At 57.1% G+C, this 15086-nt stretch overlaps 1 protein-coding gene across 3 annotated transcripts; it reads right to left on the bottom strand.

The window, feature by feature from the left end:
• Positions 1-557: 557 nt before the first annotated feature.
• On the bottom strand, positions 558-12913 carry MAG (myelin associated glycoprotein; the record flags this gene model as incomplete). Of its 3 annotated transcripts, XM_084256733.1 has the most annotated exons (10): positions 558-1099; positions 2061-2160; positions 2848-2944; positions 3285-3572; positions 7809-8069; positions 9664-9921; positions 10007-10124; positions 10251-10303; positions 12334-12702; positions 12868-12913. In XM_084256733.1, 10 exons carry the CDS (start codon positions 12911-12913, stop codon positions 935-937), a joined length of 1755 nt encoding a protein of 584 aa, XP_084112859.1. In that variant the 3' UTR covers positions 558-934. The 3 variants fall into 3 exon arrangements, with proteins under 3 accessions (XP_084112859.1, XP_084112857.1, XP_084112858.1); XM_084256731.1 differs by having other exon boundaries at positions 10007-10303; XM_084256732.1 differs by having other exon boundaries at positions 2067-2160; positions 10007-10303.
• Positions 12914-15086: the final 2173 nt, after the last annotated feature.

Below are 15086 nucleotides of genomic sequence, written 5' to 3'. Positions count from 1 at the left end.
AGCAAATGTCAGTTATTAGCATCATTTCTACCAGAGTCTGGCTCTTTTAAAAGTCCTGACAGATAATGTGGACATAGATGATGTAGAAAAAGAACTGAGTGCAAGTCCTGGGCTTGTGAGGGCTGTGAGGGATGGAAGGCCATCCAACACGGGCACAAAAAGCACTGAGATCTGGGTCCTTCTCCTCCAGGGCTGCAGGGACAAGAGGAAAAGTCAGAGAGTGAAGCCAGTCAGGTGTGAGACAACAGGGAAGAGCGGGGACTGTGGCAAACAGGAAGCATAGGCCTTTCCAGAAGGGGCAGCCGCCATGTCTTTAATGAGATGTGGCCATGTGCAAGTGCCAGCCCAGTGGCGCCTGCTGCTCTGACTGGCAAAGGGAATGTGGCAGGAATGAGGGTTGTTACATGAAACGACCCAGAAGTCAAACATAGCAGGCGACAGACCATTCCCAGCCCTCAACTGCCAACCTGGCATGGGAGCAACCTCGTGTCAGTTGTCCTGGCCCCACAGGACCCAGCAGAGGGCAAAGAGAGGGGTGGCGGTCGCCCCAAGATGGATCAGAAGTCATCAGAAGCTAGATGAGTTTTTGACTTGGGGCATTTATTTCATGTCCTTTCCATACAGGCCCTGGGGCCAGGCATGGGGGCAGGGAACCAGGCATGGGGTAGCAATAAATAACACGGACAGACAGAGCTCCCCTCCAGACAGATGAGGTTAAAGGAGATTAGAGGGGAGCCACAAGGTGGGGGTGGGGAGTGGCAGGGTAGGGGCAGCTAAGAAGGAGGGGGAGGTCAGGCCCCCAGGACCTCGCTGGCACCTGCCCCATCCCTTTCCTGCCCCAGGCCCCTCTACTTTGGGAAGGAAGGGAGCCCGCAGCCAGTGGGGGCCAGCGAGGGTCCTGAGGGGGGTGGCCACACGGGCCGCCCCCACTCCCTCACTTGACGCGGATTTCGGCGTACTCGGCCAGCTCCTCCGTCAGGGTGTAGCTGTCCTTGGTGGGTCGTTTCCCCAGGTCCGAGTGAGAATAGCTCAGGTCCAGCTCCGGGGGCTCCCCCCGCAGGCCCAGCAGCCTCCTCTCAGATCCCAGGCGCCTCTCGCTCTACGAAGAGAACCAACCCTTTAGCAGAGTCTGGGTCTGCCTTCTCTGGATGCAAAGGCTGGGGTGGCGTGCACCCCACAGCTCCAGAGTTGCACCCCAAAGCCCTGTGGAAGCCTCCCTGCTCGAGGTCTGTCAGCGCCGCTAGTCCCGCAGCTCCTGGCTCATACTTGGGGCCTTCGCTCCACGCCTTAGCAATGAGGGGCTTGTTGTTTAGGGGTCCCCTCCAAATTCGTCTCTGGGGAGTCTTCTTCAACATGGGAATGGGGGGGGTGGGCCGCCTAGTAACACCTTCCCAGATTAAAGCCACTGGCCAGGGTCCCACCCTTCCATGTTTCTGTAAACGCTGCTTCAGTGAGCCCGTCCCCTGGGTTTGCATCTGCTGTGCTTCCCTGTTCACCCTGGGGGGCCCTGCAGGTGTGGCTTCGGCTTCCCCATCACACTCTCATGCCCACCCCCCGACCCCACACGGGCCGCTGACACACACACAGGACAGTGGCCACGGACAGACAGCGGGACAGCGATGGGACAGGGCAGACGAGGCCAGCAGGGCCGGACTGAACTGGGTCCATGCAGGACGCCTGACGGGGACACACACACATGCACGCCAACCCCCAGGCCCCACGAGGGCCCAGGGCTGGGCACACTGAGGCCCCCGGAACCTACCTCCTGGGGCGCTCACTCCAGGGTAGAGACCTCTCTGGACTATTGGAGAAGGAAATGCAGTCATAGACCCAGGCAGGGAGCACGAGGCTTTCCCTGGGGCCCCGAGTCCCCAGAGCCCCCTTCGTTGCCTCGGCCTAAGCACCCCCTCCCAGTCCAGGTCCAGGCCCTCGGCACACCCTCTCTGTCCGGCCGGCCGGCCTCCCTCTGCCCCTTGGCCTCCCAGGCCCCTCCCAGGCCCTCGGGATCCCTGCATCCGGGTCCTCCTGCTCGCCTGGAGCCACAGAGCTCTGGCCCTCACCTCATACTTATCCGGCGCCCCAGAGATGCGGAAGTCGCTGCTGAACAGGACGGGGGGATTGTCCCCCGCCGAGAAGCTGGGGCTCTCTGTCACGTTCTTTCTGCAGGGCAGGACACGTCAGCCCCAGCGGGACTCCCAGGGCCCCTCCCTCGCCCTCCCTACAGCCCCATCCACCTTAGGAGTCGGGCCTCAGGCACCCCAGGCTTGTTCCCACCCATCTCCCTAAGATGGTGCCTGCCACGGCCGCCTCCTGCTGTGTGGCTGAGGGCGGGCCTCGGGGCCCCGGTCCCTGCCCCGCTGTGGGACCCCAGCCTGGCGTCCCTGGGTGCCCCTCGGCCCTGGGTCTGTCTGTCCGGATGTGGAGCAGGGAGGGTGAGTCATTTTCAGGACTGCCTTGAGGAGGGGAGATCTCTGCGCACGGGGGCGGCAGGTGGGTGGGGCTGGGAGCATTTTTGCTGTGATCCCTGGGGCCTCTGGAACCAACTGTGACTGATGCTGGGGCTGCAAGCCGGGGGAGCCAGGCTTTCCCTCATCAGCCCCGAGAGCGTGCGGGAGAATTCCTGCAGGGCAAGAGGCCAAAGCGCAGAGGGTGGGCAGCAGGGAACGACGGGTGGACAGTGTCCATCCAGGCCCCGGGGCCCGACCGACACCGCTCCTGTGGGCAGGGGCCCTCTCCCGGCCACAGACCATTCCGGCAGGATCTGCCCTCCCTCGCCCATGCCCCAGGCTCCCTCTGCCCCCGCCCTTGGAGTCTGCCCATGCCCGGTCAGCCTGGCAGGCCACTCACTTTCTGCGCGTCTGGGTGATGTAGCAGACGATGGCGATCAGGATGGCGAAGGCGACCACGGCTCCCACGGGCCCGATCTTGGCCCACATCAGGCGGTCTGGGGACAGAGAAGACCCAGGCGCCCTCAGGGCTCTGGTGGGAGCGAGGACCTGGGTTCTTAGGAAACGGGCCAGGGCAGAGACGACAGTGATGTGTTTACACAGCTGGCACATCCTGGCATTGACCGACTAACCCAACGGGCCAGGGAGGGGCCGGCAAGGTCAAGGGATGAGGGGCAGCTGGCCTCCCCCTCTGAAAGGGCATCTTTACCATTGGATCAACACGCATGGCCTGACCGACGCTTGGTGGCTGACGGCCAGCCTTGGGGAGGGAGGAGCTGGAACCCAAGGGGAGCCCTCTCTGCCGCCATGATTCCCAGCCCCAGTCACCCCACTCACGAGCTCCCTGGAAGGGCAGCTCCAGGCTCTGGGTGCCGTAGAGGTTGCGGGAGGTGCAGATGACCCGGGGCGGGGCCTGGGCCTGTCCCCGCAGCGTGAGGATGCTGGTGAGCAGGAGGCCACTCCGCTCTGAGTACACGAACTCCCGCTCCGTCTCGTTCACAGTCACGTTGCGCGATGGCAGCTCGAAGGCCACGGAGGGCTCGGGGTTGGCTCTCACCACGCACAGGCACTGCACCGTGTCTCGGGCCGCTGCACAGTGGGACTCCAGCAGGATCACGGGGGCGACTGCAGGGCAAGACCAGGGGAGCTCAGGGGACTCCCGGGCCGAGGGCAATGGCCGCTGGCCCAGAGGAGCTGCATTTCCCCTTGACACTCTCGTACCTTCTGGAACTTTGCTCACCATAGAGCAGATGGAGGAGCTCCCTGACCAGACCGTCCTCTGGCTGCTCCCTGTGTTCTTAGAAAAAGCTGAATTCTTGGTCCTGGTCCACCAGGCCCCACCAGACCCAGGGACACTAGCCTCTTTCTCCCAAGCTGGCTCATGCCCTGCCGCTCAGCAGCCGTCACCTCCTCGCTGTTTCTCACGCTCCTGGAGCTTCTTCCCACCCTGGGTCATTGTATTTCCCCTCAGCCTGCAACCTGTCCCTCACACCTGCCCAGCTCACTTCCTCACTGCCTGTGGTTTCTACCCACACTTTGTCCCTTGCTGCAACCACCCCATGTAACGTGCACCCCACTTCACTATGCATTTACTATCCCCAGTACTTATCTCTCCCCACTCCATGGTGACAGCGGCCCACCCAGGGGCTGCGAGGAGACTCACAGAACCATTCCCAGCAGAGGGAGCCTATGAGCACCACCTCGGCAGGGTGCAGAGGTTGTCCCGTCTGGGGTTCAGAGGAAGTGGGTAGGGGGAGGTGGGAGCATCTAAGACCCACAGGGCAGGTAGGCTCTGTCAGGAGCCGTGGGCGTCAACACAGTCTCCTGAGTCTTCACACATCCTCTTCCCACCAAGGCAGGCTTTCTCGCTGATCCCCTCTGCCCTCACATTTTAAATGTGCCCTTCACACAGCAGCCAATCTGAGGAGATGTGGGATGAGCTTGAATTTCCTCAGCAATCCCTTCAGTTTGTCCTGCAGATGCCTAGAGTCTCCCTGCACCATGGACCCCCCAAATGGCTCCCCATAGCAACTGGCTCCAAACATTACCCTCCTCCCAAGATCATTTTGTCAAGCTTTGCTGCCATTTGTATTACCCCCCCCCCAAAAATGCTGCTAGTGTAGCTTTTTTTCCCTTTCAATTTCCAAAATCAGTAATTATAATAGAACATTGAATGTTGCTTTTAAAAACTGGGATTGCTTTCCCTCCAGGAGATTCCAGAACTCCCCTCTGCTCATTCAAGACTGAACTCCGGTTCTGTCCTGACCCAAACCCTCTTCCACATGGGCAAGAGACCCCTGCCCCACTCGCCTCACCTGTTTTCAAGTTTCACTAAAATAGAAATGCAGGATACACCCCAAATTCTATGTACACAGAGAGGCACCATGCTTGCCATCGTGTTAGTGAATCAACACACCATACCACAAATTATAGCAACAAACCTAAGTTGAGAATGAATTCATTTTTTAAAAATCCTTTCACCAGGCCCTTGCGCGGGTGCTCCAGGGACGGTACCCGTCCCAGAGGCTGTGGGCTTGAGGACACCTGCCACATGGCTCATGGTGTCACAGCTTTGCAGGCAGCCAGGGAGATCTATAGAACGCTGGCTGACTCTAGACAAACCCCAAGCCCCACAAAGAATGGGAGACTGGGGTGGGACGGCTTTGTCTCAAACCCCAGCTCAGCCATCTGCAGGCTGGGCGGCCATGGTCAGCCCACTCGGCATCCCCGCGCCTCCGAGTTGGAGTTCTCCCCTGTGCCAACAACAGTGATGGCTTTTAACTCACAGAGGCTGGGGGCTCCTCAGACAGAGACTCCCTCCTTAGCATGTTCAGTTCACCTGGGGGCTGGCAGGTGCTTCTAGAAGCACCTGCCAGCAGAGGGCGCCTGTGAGCACAAGCTCTGTCTGGAGTTCAGAGGAAATTTGGGGGGAGGGATGAGGAGGGTACCCAGGACCCATGGGGCAGGTGGGCTGTGTCATGACACATAATCTTAGTCTTCACAACCCTCTTTGGGGTAAGATACTGTTGTCAAACCCATTTTTCAGAGGAGAGAATGAAGGCTCAGCAGAGGTGAAGCAGGACACCAGTAACACCAGTGTGAACAGGCCCCTCCCCCAATCAAGCTATTGTGAGAGCAAAATAGGTCAAGACGTGCAGAAAGCTCAGACTCGTCCCCCGCGTGTCGTGAGCTAATCAGCGAGGTGCCTCCGGCTGCCGTGTGCCTTCTGGGCTGTGGGATCAGCCGCTCCAGAAACATCGCTGCCTCTGTCAGTGAGCACTGAGGCCTGTGCTCGGGGACACAGATGAGGGGGACAAAGTGAGGCCGAGGGGTGGCTCTGCCCTGCCCAAGGCCACACTCCCAGGGCATGGGCACTGACCGGCCTCTGAGAAGCAGAGTGCTAAGGAGGGGTGGGGACAAGCGGCCTCTCCCTTCAGCGGATGGAAGGCCTTGCACTCCAAATGTTTGTTTTCAAAAGAAACCAGATTAACTGAGTCCTTCCTTGAGTGTCAAGGACTGTAAGGGAGGAGAGAGTGGAAGGGGGTAGGGCAGGCAAGAGTCTAGAAGAATTCTAGACCAATTCCCCTGTGCAGTCTGGGGGAACTCTCACCTCTACTTTCTCCTCAGAGATTTCCAGGGTGGCCAGAATCTCAGCAAAATAACTCTGGTAAAGGATATAATCCTGGCTCAGAGTAGGCCCTTCCTGGAGGGTTGTAGCCACTGCCTTTATTATACAGGAGGGTCTGCAACTGAAAGTGTCTGTGAGATGGTGTGAGATGGTGTGAGATATGTGTGTCTGTGAGGTAATGTGAGATGGTATGAGGTAGTATGTGTGTGAAAAGGTGCATATGTGGGTGTGTGAGGTGGGTGCCTGTGAGATGTGTGTGAGGAGGTGTGTGTGAGGTGGTGTGTGTGAGGAGCTGTGTGTGAGGAGGTGTCTATGAGGTGTTGTGTGAAGTATTGCGTGTGAGGTGTGTGTGAGGTGTTGTGTGTGAGGTGTGTGTGAGGAGGTGTGTGTGAGGAGTTGTGTGTGTGTGTGAGGTGTTGCGTGTGAGGTGTTGTGTGTGAGGAGGTGTGTGTGAGGTGTTGTGTGTGAGGAGGTGTGTGTGAGGTGTTGTGTGTGAGGAGGTGTGTGTGAGGTGTTGTGTGTGAGGAGGTGTGTGTGAGGTGTGTGTGAGGTGTTGTGTGTGAGGTGTTGTATGTGCGGTGTTGTATATGATGTGCTTCCTCTGATTCTCAGATGGTTCTGACTCTAACTCCTAAGAAACACTCATTTGGGATGTAACAGAGGAAGGAGGTGGCAGGGGTTGCTGCGCCCAGGACAACAAGGATGGAGAAAGCAGAGTGGAAATACCCGTGGTCACATGGGCTGTTGCCAGGAAGTGGAGAGGGAGGGCGGGTGCAGTGGAGGAGTGGCCAGCCACACCGTGGAGAGTGCCACCAGGGGAAGACTCTGTCTCCACCATGTACTCATCATGGCCATGTACAAGCATTCAGTACAGACTGTGCTCAGTATCTTCTGGCAAATTCATGAGGCAGGGCCTGCTGTCGGGGGAGTGATGGGAGCTGGGAGAGGTCAAGTTCAGAGGTTAGGAGCTAAGCAGAAGCAGGAGACATGGAAGGGAGGAGGTGATGTTCCAGAGGAAGTCACTGGAGTGGGAACTGTGACTTGGGAGCTGGGACCCACTGGAATGATGGGAGTGGGGCAGGGGTGCTGTCCACAGAGGAGTCAGGAGAGGCTCTGGTTCGGGTCATTTCCAGGACAGCTCAGTAGTTCTGTGGCTCGTCTTGCCTTTCTACACCTCCCCACCTCCCACTGTCCTCTGCGCTGGACAACTGCTTGATCTAAGTATTCCGGTCTAAGAACACAGCATGAGGGCAACTGAGCAGTGAGAAGAGTAGGAAGAGCAGAGACAGCCTCACTTGAAGCTCAAACTCTGCTCTTTCCTAGCTTGAGGCTTCGGGCCGGTGGCAGAACCACTTCCTCCATTCCCTTCTCTGGAAACGGGGGACAGTAGCAGAACCTCCCTCAGAGGGATGTTGTGAGGAACTGAAATGAGCGGCTCCAACAGTGCCTGGCACGTAGGGACGCTCCACGAGGGCTAGATGTCCTAGTTATTTCTTTAGTTAATGCAAAGAGGCGGTGGCCCCAGGATCCAGAAATTTCCATCATCAAAAGTGCACCCCAGAATATTGAGACAGTGTTATCAGGTGGGACTTTCTTCCTGCTGTGGACTCAGCTTCCTTACTTTCCCCTCCTTGGCTGGTGTTGGGGTACAGGGGTGCCTCCCAGGAACCCAGTGACCCTTTAAACAGCCTGCCTCGGAGCAGGGAGAAGGGGTTGTGGGGTCCGGTACTCACACTCCACGGTGATGTTGAAGGCGGTGCCTCTCTGGCCGTACTGGTTCTCGGCCACGCACCAGTACTCGCCGTCATCCTCGGGCTTGACGGCGGGCAGCTCCAGCTGCAGCTCGTTGTTGTAGAAGACGGTGTCCACCACCTGCTTCTCTTTGAAGACCGTGATGATGGAGAGCGGGTTGCTCTGTGTCGAGCACAGGATGGAGACCGTCTCCCCCTCCACGGCCACCATCGTCCCGTTCACTGTTGGCTTCCAGGGAGCATCTGGGGACCAGGACGGGGAGCCGGTGGTCAGCAGCCACAGGGTGTCTCTTCTGCAGCCAGCACCCAGCCCCAGGTGTGACCCCAGACACCCCAACCTGAGCATACCAGCTCAGCCTGGCTCAGGCCTGGCTGCCTTGTTTAGAACACGGGGCTTGCGCTTGAGGCCCTTCCAGCTGTGTCTGGACCCACGTTTAACCTCTCGGCCTCATTTTTCTTATCTGGAAATTGGGCTTAATGATAGTTGCAACCTTCAAGGGGGCCCCGAGGACCTAAGTGGCAGGCCCTGTTCTAACCTGAACAAGGCAGATGAAGTCCATGTGAGCCGATGCTGCAGAGATAAATAAAACCTAGTTGGCGGGATGGAAATCATGCTTTGGAGACAAATAAGACGGGGGAGGGACGGGAAATCTGCGTAACTCAGTGTTAACTAGGATAGTGAGAGAAGGCTTCAGTGAAGCTAGGAAGAGGTGGGTCAGAGCCAGCCTCAGGGCTGTCTGGGGGAGTATTTGTGTAAAGCACTCAGAAACTGCTGATCAAAGTTGGCTGTAGTTGTCATTATTATTATCCCCAGCCCTGGGCATTTTGCCTCAATAACTATTTGTGAATGAATGAATGAATGAATGAATGAATGACTTCTCCCTGGTGCCCAGCTAAGGCTCGCATCTGATGAGCCCCATTCCCTGACCTACAACCTCCAAGGTGCTCACAAGGGCTGGGGAGCCCTGCTTTCCTCTCAACCCCCCTTCATGACAACTAAAATGGGGCTCATTTAAAATACAGATTCCTGGGCCTATCTCAGATCACCCAATTCAGCCAGGGTGGCCCCGAGAAACAATATTTAAGAGGCTTTCCTGGGTGGCAGGAACAGTGTCTGTGCATCTAAGTGTGATTGTGTGTGCAGAGTCAACGTTCACCAGATACTTGTGGAAAGAATGAAGAACTGCCTTTGGGCATCCCTGGCAGTCTAGGGGTTAAGTCTCAGCGCTATCACCACTGCGGCCTGAGTTCGATCCCAACCAGGGAGCCACCCACATGGTGCAGCAGACCTCTCCTATCTTGCCTGCTGCTCCCCTCAGCAGTGTATTTCAGTAGATCCACCTGTTCTGCTCCCCATCCTGTCTCTGGTGAATCCTCTCACCCTCCCACCTCTGGCCAGTACCCCAGTTCTTGTATGTGTAAGTAAATAAATCTTTTAAAAAAAAAAAAAAAAAAAAAAAAAACATGGGCCTCCCCAGGTGGCGCAGCGGTTGAGCGCTGGGCTGCGAAGCTGCCCGCAGCCTCTGCAGCGCTGGTTCAATCCCTGGCTGCCGGCGAGGGTCCCACATGGCACAACAGACCTCTCCTGCCTCGCCCGCTGCTCCCCTCAGCAGTGTATTTCATCAGTCTGCCTGTTCTGCTCCCCGCTCTGGCTCTGGTGAATTCTCTCACCCTCCCGCGCTTCTGACTGTACCCAGTGCTCGTATGAATAAATAAATAAATCTTTAAAAAAAAATAAAAAAGAACGCCTGCCTCTGCCAGCCTGCGCTCCACCCTGGGTGAGGCCTGCTCCCTAATCTCCCCACTGCAAGCCCGGCTGCAGGCATGGTGGACTCACACATGATGCTCAGCTCCACGGTGCGGTTGTCCTGGCCATAGGCATTCTCGGCCAGGCAGGCATAGACACCATCCTCCCCTGGGGTCACCTCATCCAGCTCCAGAAACAGGAGGTCAGCCACGGCCTCCCGGAGCACCGTGTCATCCCGCATCCAGGTCAGCAGGGGCGGCGGGTTGCTGTCGGCCCCGCAGAGCAGGCTGACGTGGGAGCCCTCGATGGCCTCCACCGAGGTGTTCATCTCCACAATCACCGGGGGGTCTGAGACCACAGACAGAGGGTCAGCACAGCAGGCGGGTGCTTCAAACCGGCCCCGCCCTGCCCCCCGGCCCACACCCAGGCTCACACTTGACATCCAGGCTGGCGTAGCCCTGGAACTGCATGGTGGTGTTGGGGAAGGAGGCCTGGCAGCCCAGCCGGTGGCCGTTGACCTCCCTGGTGGGCACAAAGTGCAGCAGGGACACCTGCACCCAGGTGCCCTCTTCCTCCCGCAGCCGGCCCAGCACCGTCGGCTCCCCCAGGCCGTCGTGGCCCAGCCAGCTCAGCTCCGGGCGCAGCTCCGGGCAGTTGTCAGGCACCATGCAGCTGACCTCCACTTCTGTGCCTGCCACCACCTCCGGGGGGACCACGATGTTGGGGGTGTCTAGTGAGAAGGGGAAAAGGAGGAGGCTCGAGGAGGCAGCACTGCGCTACCGGACACCCCACCTTGCCCAGCTCATTCCTGGTACCGATTTCCTCCAGAATTCCCTACAAACTTGGGCCTCCCTGGTGGCACAAGGGGTTAAGCGTCAGCACAATGAAGGTATCTGCAGCCTCTGCAGCACGAGTTTGATCCCCATCCAGGGAGCTACCCACATGGCACAGCAGACCTCTGCTGTCTCACCCACTACTCCCCTCAGCAGTGTATTTCAGTCAGTCTGCCTGCTCTGTTCCCCACTCTGTCTCTGGTGAATGCTCACAACCCCCCCACACACACACACTTCTGGCCTGCACCCCAGTTCTTCTATGCATAAGTAAATAAATCTTAAAAAAGAAAAAGAATTCCCTACAAACTTGTCTTTCTTGGTTACCCTCCACCCAGAGTCCTCTGCGAATCCAGCCACGGAGTAATGATAATGCGAATTGCATAGCAGTCTAAGCACTTTGCAGCATCCCCCTGGCCAGCACTCCCGGCCAGCCATGCTAGAAGCCGGATAATAATATTTTGCTTGATCTGCAGATGAGGCGCCTGAGACCACAGCCCAAGCCCAGTCAGCATGTGCTCTGGGCCTGATATTATCTTCTTAAAGAAGCCTCTCTCCTCCCACTTGTCTGTGTTGGTTTGAGCTTCCACGTGTGTGCACAAGTGAGTGTGTGAATATGTATGTGTTGTGTGTGTGAATGTGTGTGAGTGTGTATGTATTGTAGTTGTGTGAGCCTGTGTGTGCATGTATGAGTGTATGTGGGGGCATGTGTATTTTGCATGTAAGTGTGTATGAGTGTGTGTGTGTCCTGTGTGAACCTGTGTATATATTACATGTGTGTGAGTCTGTTTGGATTTTTTTTAAGATTTATTTTTTATTTATTTATGCACAAAGAGCCGGGGTACAGGCCAGAGGTGCAGGAGGGTGAGAGGATTCACCAGAGGCAGAGCGGGGAACAGAACAGGCAGACTGACTGAAATACACTGCTGAGGGGAGCAGCGGGTGAGACAGGAGTGGTCTGCTGTGCCATGTGGGTCAGCGACCTGGCCGGTGATCGAACTCACGCCACGGTGATTGGCAACAGCTTGATAGCGCTGAGATTTTAACCCTGCACCACCAGGGAGGCACCACACATATGTATTGTCTGTGTGTGTAGGAGTGAGTATAAGTGTATGTGGGTGTGAGTGTGTGTGTGCTGTTTATGTAAGTGTGTATATGAGTGTGAGTGTGTGATGTGAGTAATGTATTATGAGTAAACGTGAGTGTGGGTACATGTGTCTGTCTTATGTGTGTGTGTGTGTGTGTGTGTGTATGTGAGTGCGTGTGTGCCTGTTTGGCCCCTCAACATGAGGCCTCTAGCCTGGCTCCTCAGATTGACTTGCTGCAGTCAGGGAACCCCACGCCAAGGGCTCCTGGCAGGAGCACCCCTCAGAAATCAGGCAATGAGAATCCCTGAAACCCCGCAGTGGCCTTACTCCCACTGCCAAATCTGACCCATGCTGCATTTTATTTGGCCTAAGTTTAGGATTTGAAAAAATACATCTGAATCAGCAGCCAGTGTTTAAGAATTAGGAGATTACACAGAAAAGTACAATTCTGGTTTTTCTCGTCCATTCAGGCTGCCCACAGCACTGTTCTCCACCAGCCCCGGGCCCAGAGCCACAGCCCGAGCTCTCAGCACTGTTCCTACCTCATCGCACGGAAGGGGAGGCCGAGGCCAGAGGGGGCAAACAGCTTGCTCGCAGTCACCCAGCCGGGGCAGGACCCAGAGGTCTTTGACCCCTGACCCCACTGCTTTCCTCCCAGGTGTTTCCGGAAGAGTGAGAACACACCTTTTCTCTGAGGGTAGCCAGGCTATTGGGGACTCTACTGCTCCTCCCCAACCAAAGCAGACCTGCCATCCAGCACTCCCCGGAAAGGCGCTGAGCAGGGCATCTGGTGACCCCCGCCTGCCCAGCCTGGCTGCCCGCACAACCTCTGGGAGACTCACTGATGATGTCCAGGACGCTGTGCTCGGAGAAGGTGTACTGGTTGTAGCCCCCCAGGTCCCCGCGGAAGTAGTACTTGCCGCCCAGCTCGGGGCTGAGGTTGCTCAGCAGGAGGGTGCAGTTCCGCAGGCCCAGGTCCCCCAGGAGGCGGCTGCGGCCCTGGAAGCTCTCATGGACGACTTGCGTGCGTGACTTGAAGACCACTGGGGGGTAGTTCTTGGGGTAGGGACTGTTGAAGTACCAGACGCCGTGCACCACGGCCGGCCGCAGCTCGTCCGGGAAGTCGAAGCGGCAAGGGATGGACACGCAGGTGCCCTCGAAGGCGGAGATGGACGAGGGCATCCAGGCACCCCAATGTCCCCCTCGAGAGGCTGTGGGTGAACAGGATCCCTCAGGCTGAGGGTCAAGTCCTGCCCAGATCACCTCCCCCTGCCATGCCCATCACCTTCCACTGGCCTGGGGGGTTTAGGTACCCACAGAAACCACTCCAGCCAACTCACTCAGGGGCAACAGCACCCCCACCCACCCCCCATTACCTGAAATCATAATCCAAAACAGGGGTAGTGTCGTGAGGAATATCATTTTGACAGCTGGGAAGGAAAGTAGAGCGGGTTAGCGGCCAGGGGACACTTAGGTCTGTTGGGGTAACAGCTGCTGCTGTCATTTACAATCTGCTGCACCTCCCCCTGCAGTGACCCTTAGGGCTAATGGCTTTCCCACGGTCCCTAGGTCCGGCTGGGCAAGGAACCAGCGTGCAGGGGGAGAACAGCAAAACTCCCTGAAGCAGGGGGACTATAGCAAAGTTCCCTGAAAACATAGATAAGACAGATGCTTATCAAAAGATAACGACCACCAGGAACCACTACAAGAATGCTAAAATAGGGCCTCCCCGGTGGCACAGCGGTTGAGCGCTGGGTTGCAAAGCTGCCCGCAGCCTCTGCGGCGCCGGTTCGATCCCCGGCTGCTCCCCGGCCACTGGAGGAGGGTCCCACATGGAGCGCAGACCTCTCCTGCCACCCGCTGCTCCCCTCAGCAGTGTACTTCGTCAGTCTGCCTGCTCTGCTCTCCTCTCCGACTCTGGTGAATTCTCTCACCCTCCCGCGCTTCTGACTGTACCCAGTGCTTGTATAAATAAATAAATAAATCTTTTAAAAAAAAGAATGCTAAAATACCTTATCTCGTCTTTCTAGAACTACAAACTTTAATCCCTTATTGTCTTTCTAAACTTCCTTCTTTCTTCTATAAAGGTCATTGGTTGTTAATTAAAAAATCATATGAAATCCTTAACGCAAGGCTGACTCAAATGAAACATTACTAAACCCTGTAATAATTAAAATATAGTTTAGGTGAAAAAAAATAGTAAAACAAAATGCAATTATATAGTTTAAAAACAAAACTAATGGTCTATCGACTTAGGAATGCGGCTGGGTCCAGATGGAAATCACTGCCCTGTCAGTGATAAGCTAAACCCCTGAGCAAGCTGATTTCGTTGGTATTCATTGTTCCTGTGCTTTTAGAAAACATATATATACTGGTCACCAACTCAAAGAAAATTACACTCAGATTTTCACTCTCTTGAAGTGTGTCTGTTTGTCATTTCTTTCACCGACGCCCTGACCACCCTGCGCGTTTCTCTCAACCCTGAGACGGCCTCATCGTCTACTGCTGTGCTGGTCCGCGGCAACAATCACAAGCTCCCTGGTGGCGGTGGCGGCCGCCCGCTGAGCCCCAGGTCTCCCTGTGTGCCATGAGCTTCGCTCCTGCATGAACTAATTCATCTGATCTCTTCGAGGTAGATGCCATTGTTACTCTCATTGTGAGACTGAGGCCCTGAGAGGTTAAGTCACTTTCCCGAGGCCACACAGCTGTCTGTCTGTCTGCAGGTCTGCGGACAGAACCACCAAACTGCCCTTTCTCTCTGGTGGTGGCCAGCAGCTCTCCAGACAGTGAGGACGGCTGAGGTTGGTGCAGCAGCAGGGCCAGCCGGAGGCCAGAGGGAGAGGCGTTGGGACCTGCCCCTCACCTCAGCCGCCCTGTGTGGGGAGTGTCTGTGGTGCCGCCCCAAGCTGTCAGCCAGTCACCCCGGAGTAAGAGTCGGGCGGACAGATGTGACGGGGTGAGGCCTGAGGGCCCTGCCCCCACTTTCAGTATCCACTATGAGTTGTGTCCTGCCTGAGGCTGCCCACGAGGTCTCTGTGGTCCATGGGTGCTGGGACCCTCCCACACAGCCTGAAGCTCCTCTGTGGCCACGCCTCTCCTGCCCTGGCAGCGATGGAGGGGAGGAAAGGGGAGCAGCAGAGACTTGGGGTGGGGGGAGTTGGGGTGTGGTGAGTGGGGTGAGGGAGCAGATGTCCCACGGCTGAGGTCTGGGGGTGGCATGAGGACCCGGCCCATCAATGACCGGGTGTCAGCATCAGCATTCCCAGCATGCCGTGTGAATTCCTGCCGCCCCCTCCTACCCCACAGACGGCCCCTGGTGTCCCCACCCGCAGCAGAGGCCAGGGCCCGGTACAAAAGAACCCTGTTCCTTCAGGGTGGGGCGCCTCCTCCTGGGGGGTTCCCGGGGAAGGTGGGGGTGAGAGGAGAGCCTGCTGGACACTCCTGGCCGGGCTCTGGGTGAGGCCAGGAAGGACCAGGGTTAGGGGGTTGATGAGCCCCTGGCACCCAGCTGCTCTGTGGGTCGCCGCTAGGTCGGAGCCAGGGCTTCCAAGTGGCTGCCTTCCCGGCCTCTGCCACTCTCTTCCCACGACACAGA

This window comes from Talpa europaea (genome assembly GCF_964194135.1).
Source record: "Talpa europaea genome assembly, chromosome: 16".
Lineage (NCBI taxonomy): Eukaryota > Metazoa > Chordata > Mammalia > Eulipotyphla > Talpidae > Talpa > Talpa europaea.
Note: the sequence above shows the minus strand (reverse complement) of the source record. Positions and strands in the feature narration are given on the sequence as shown.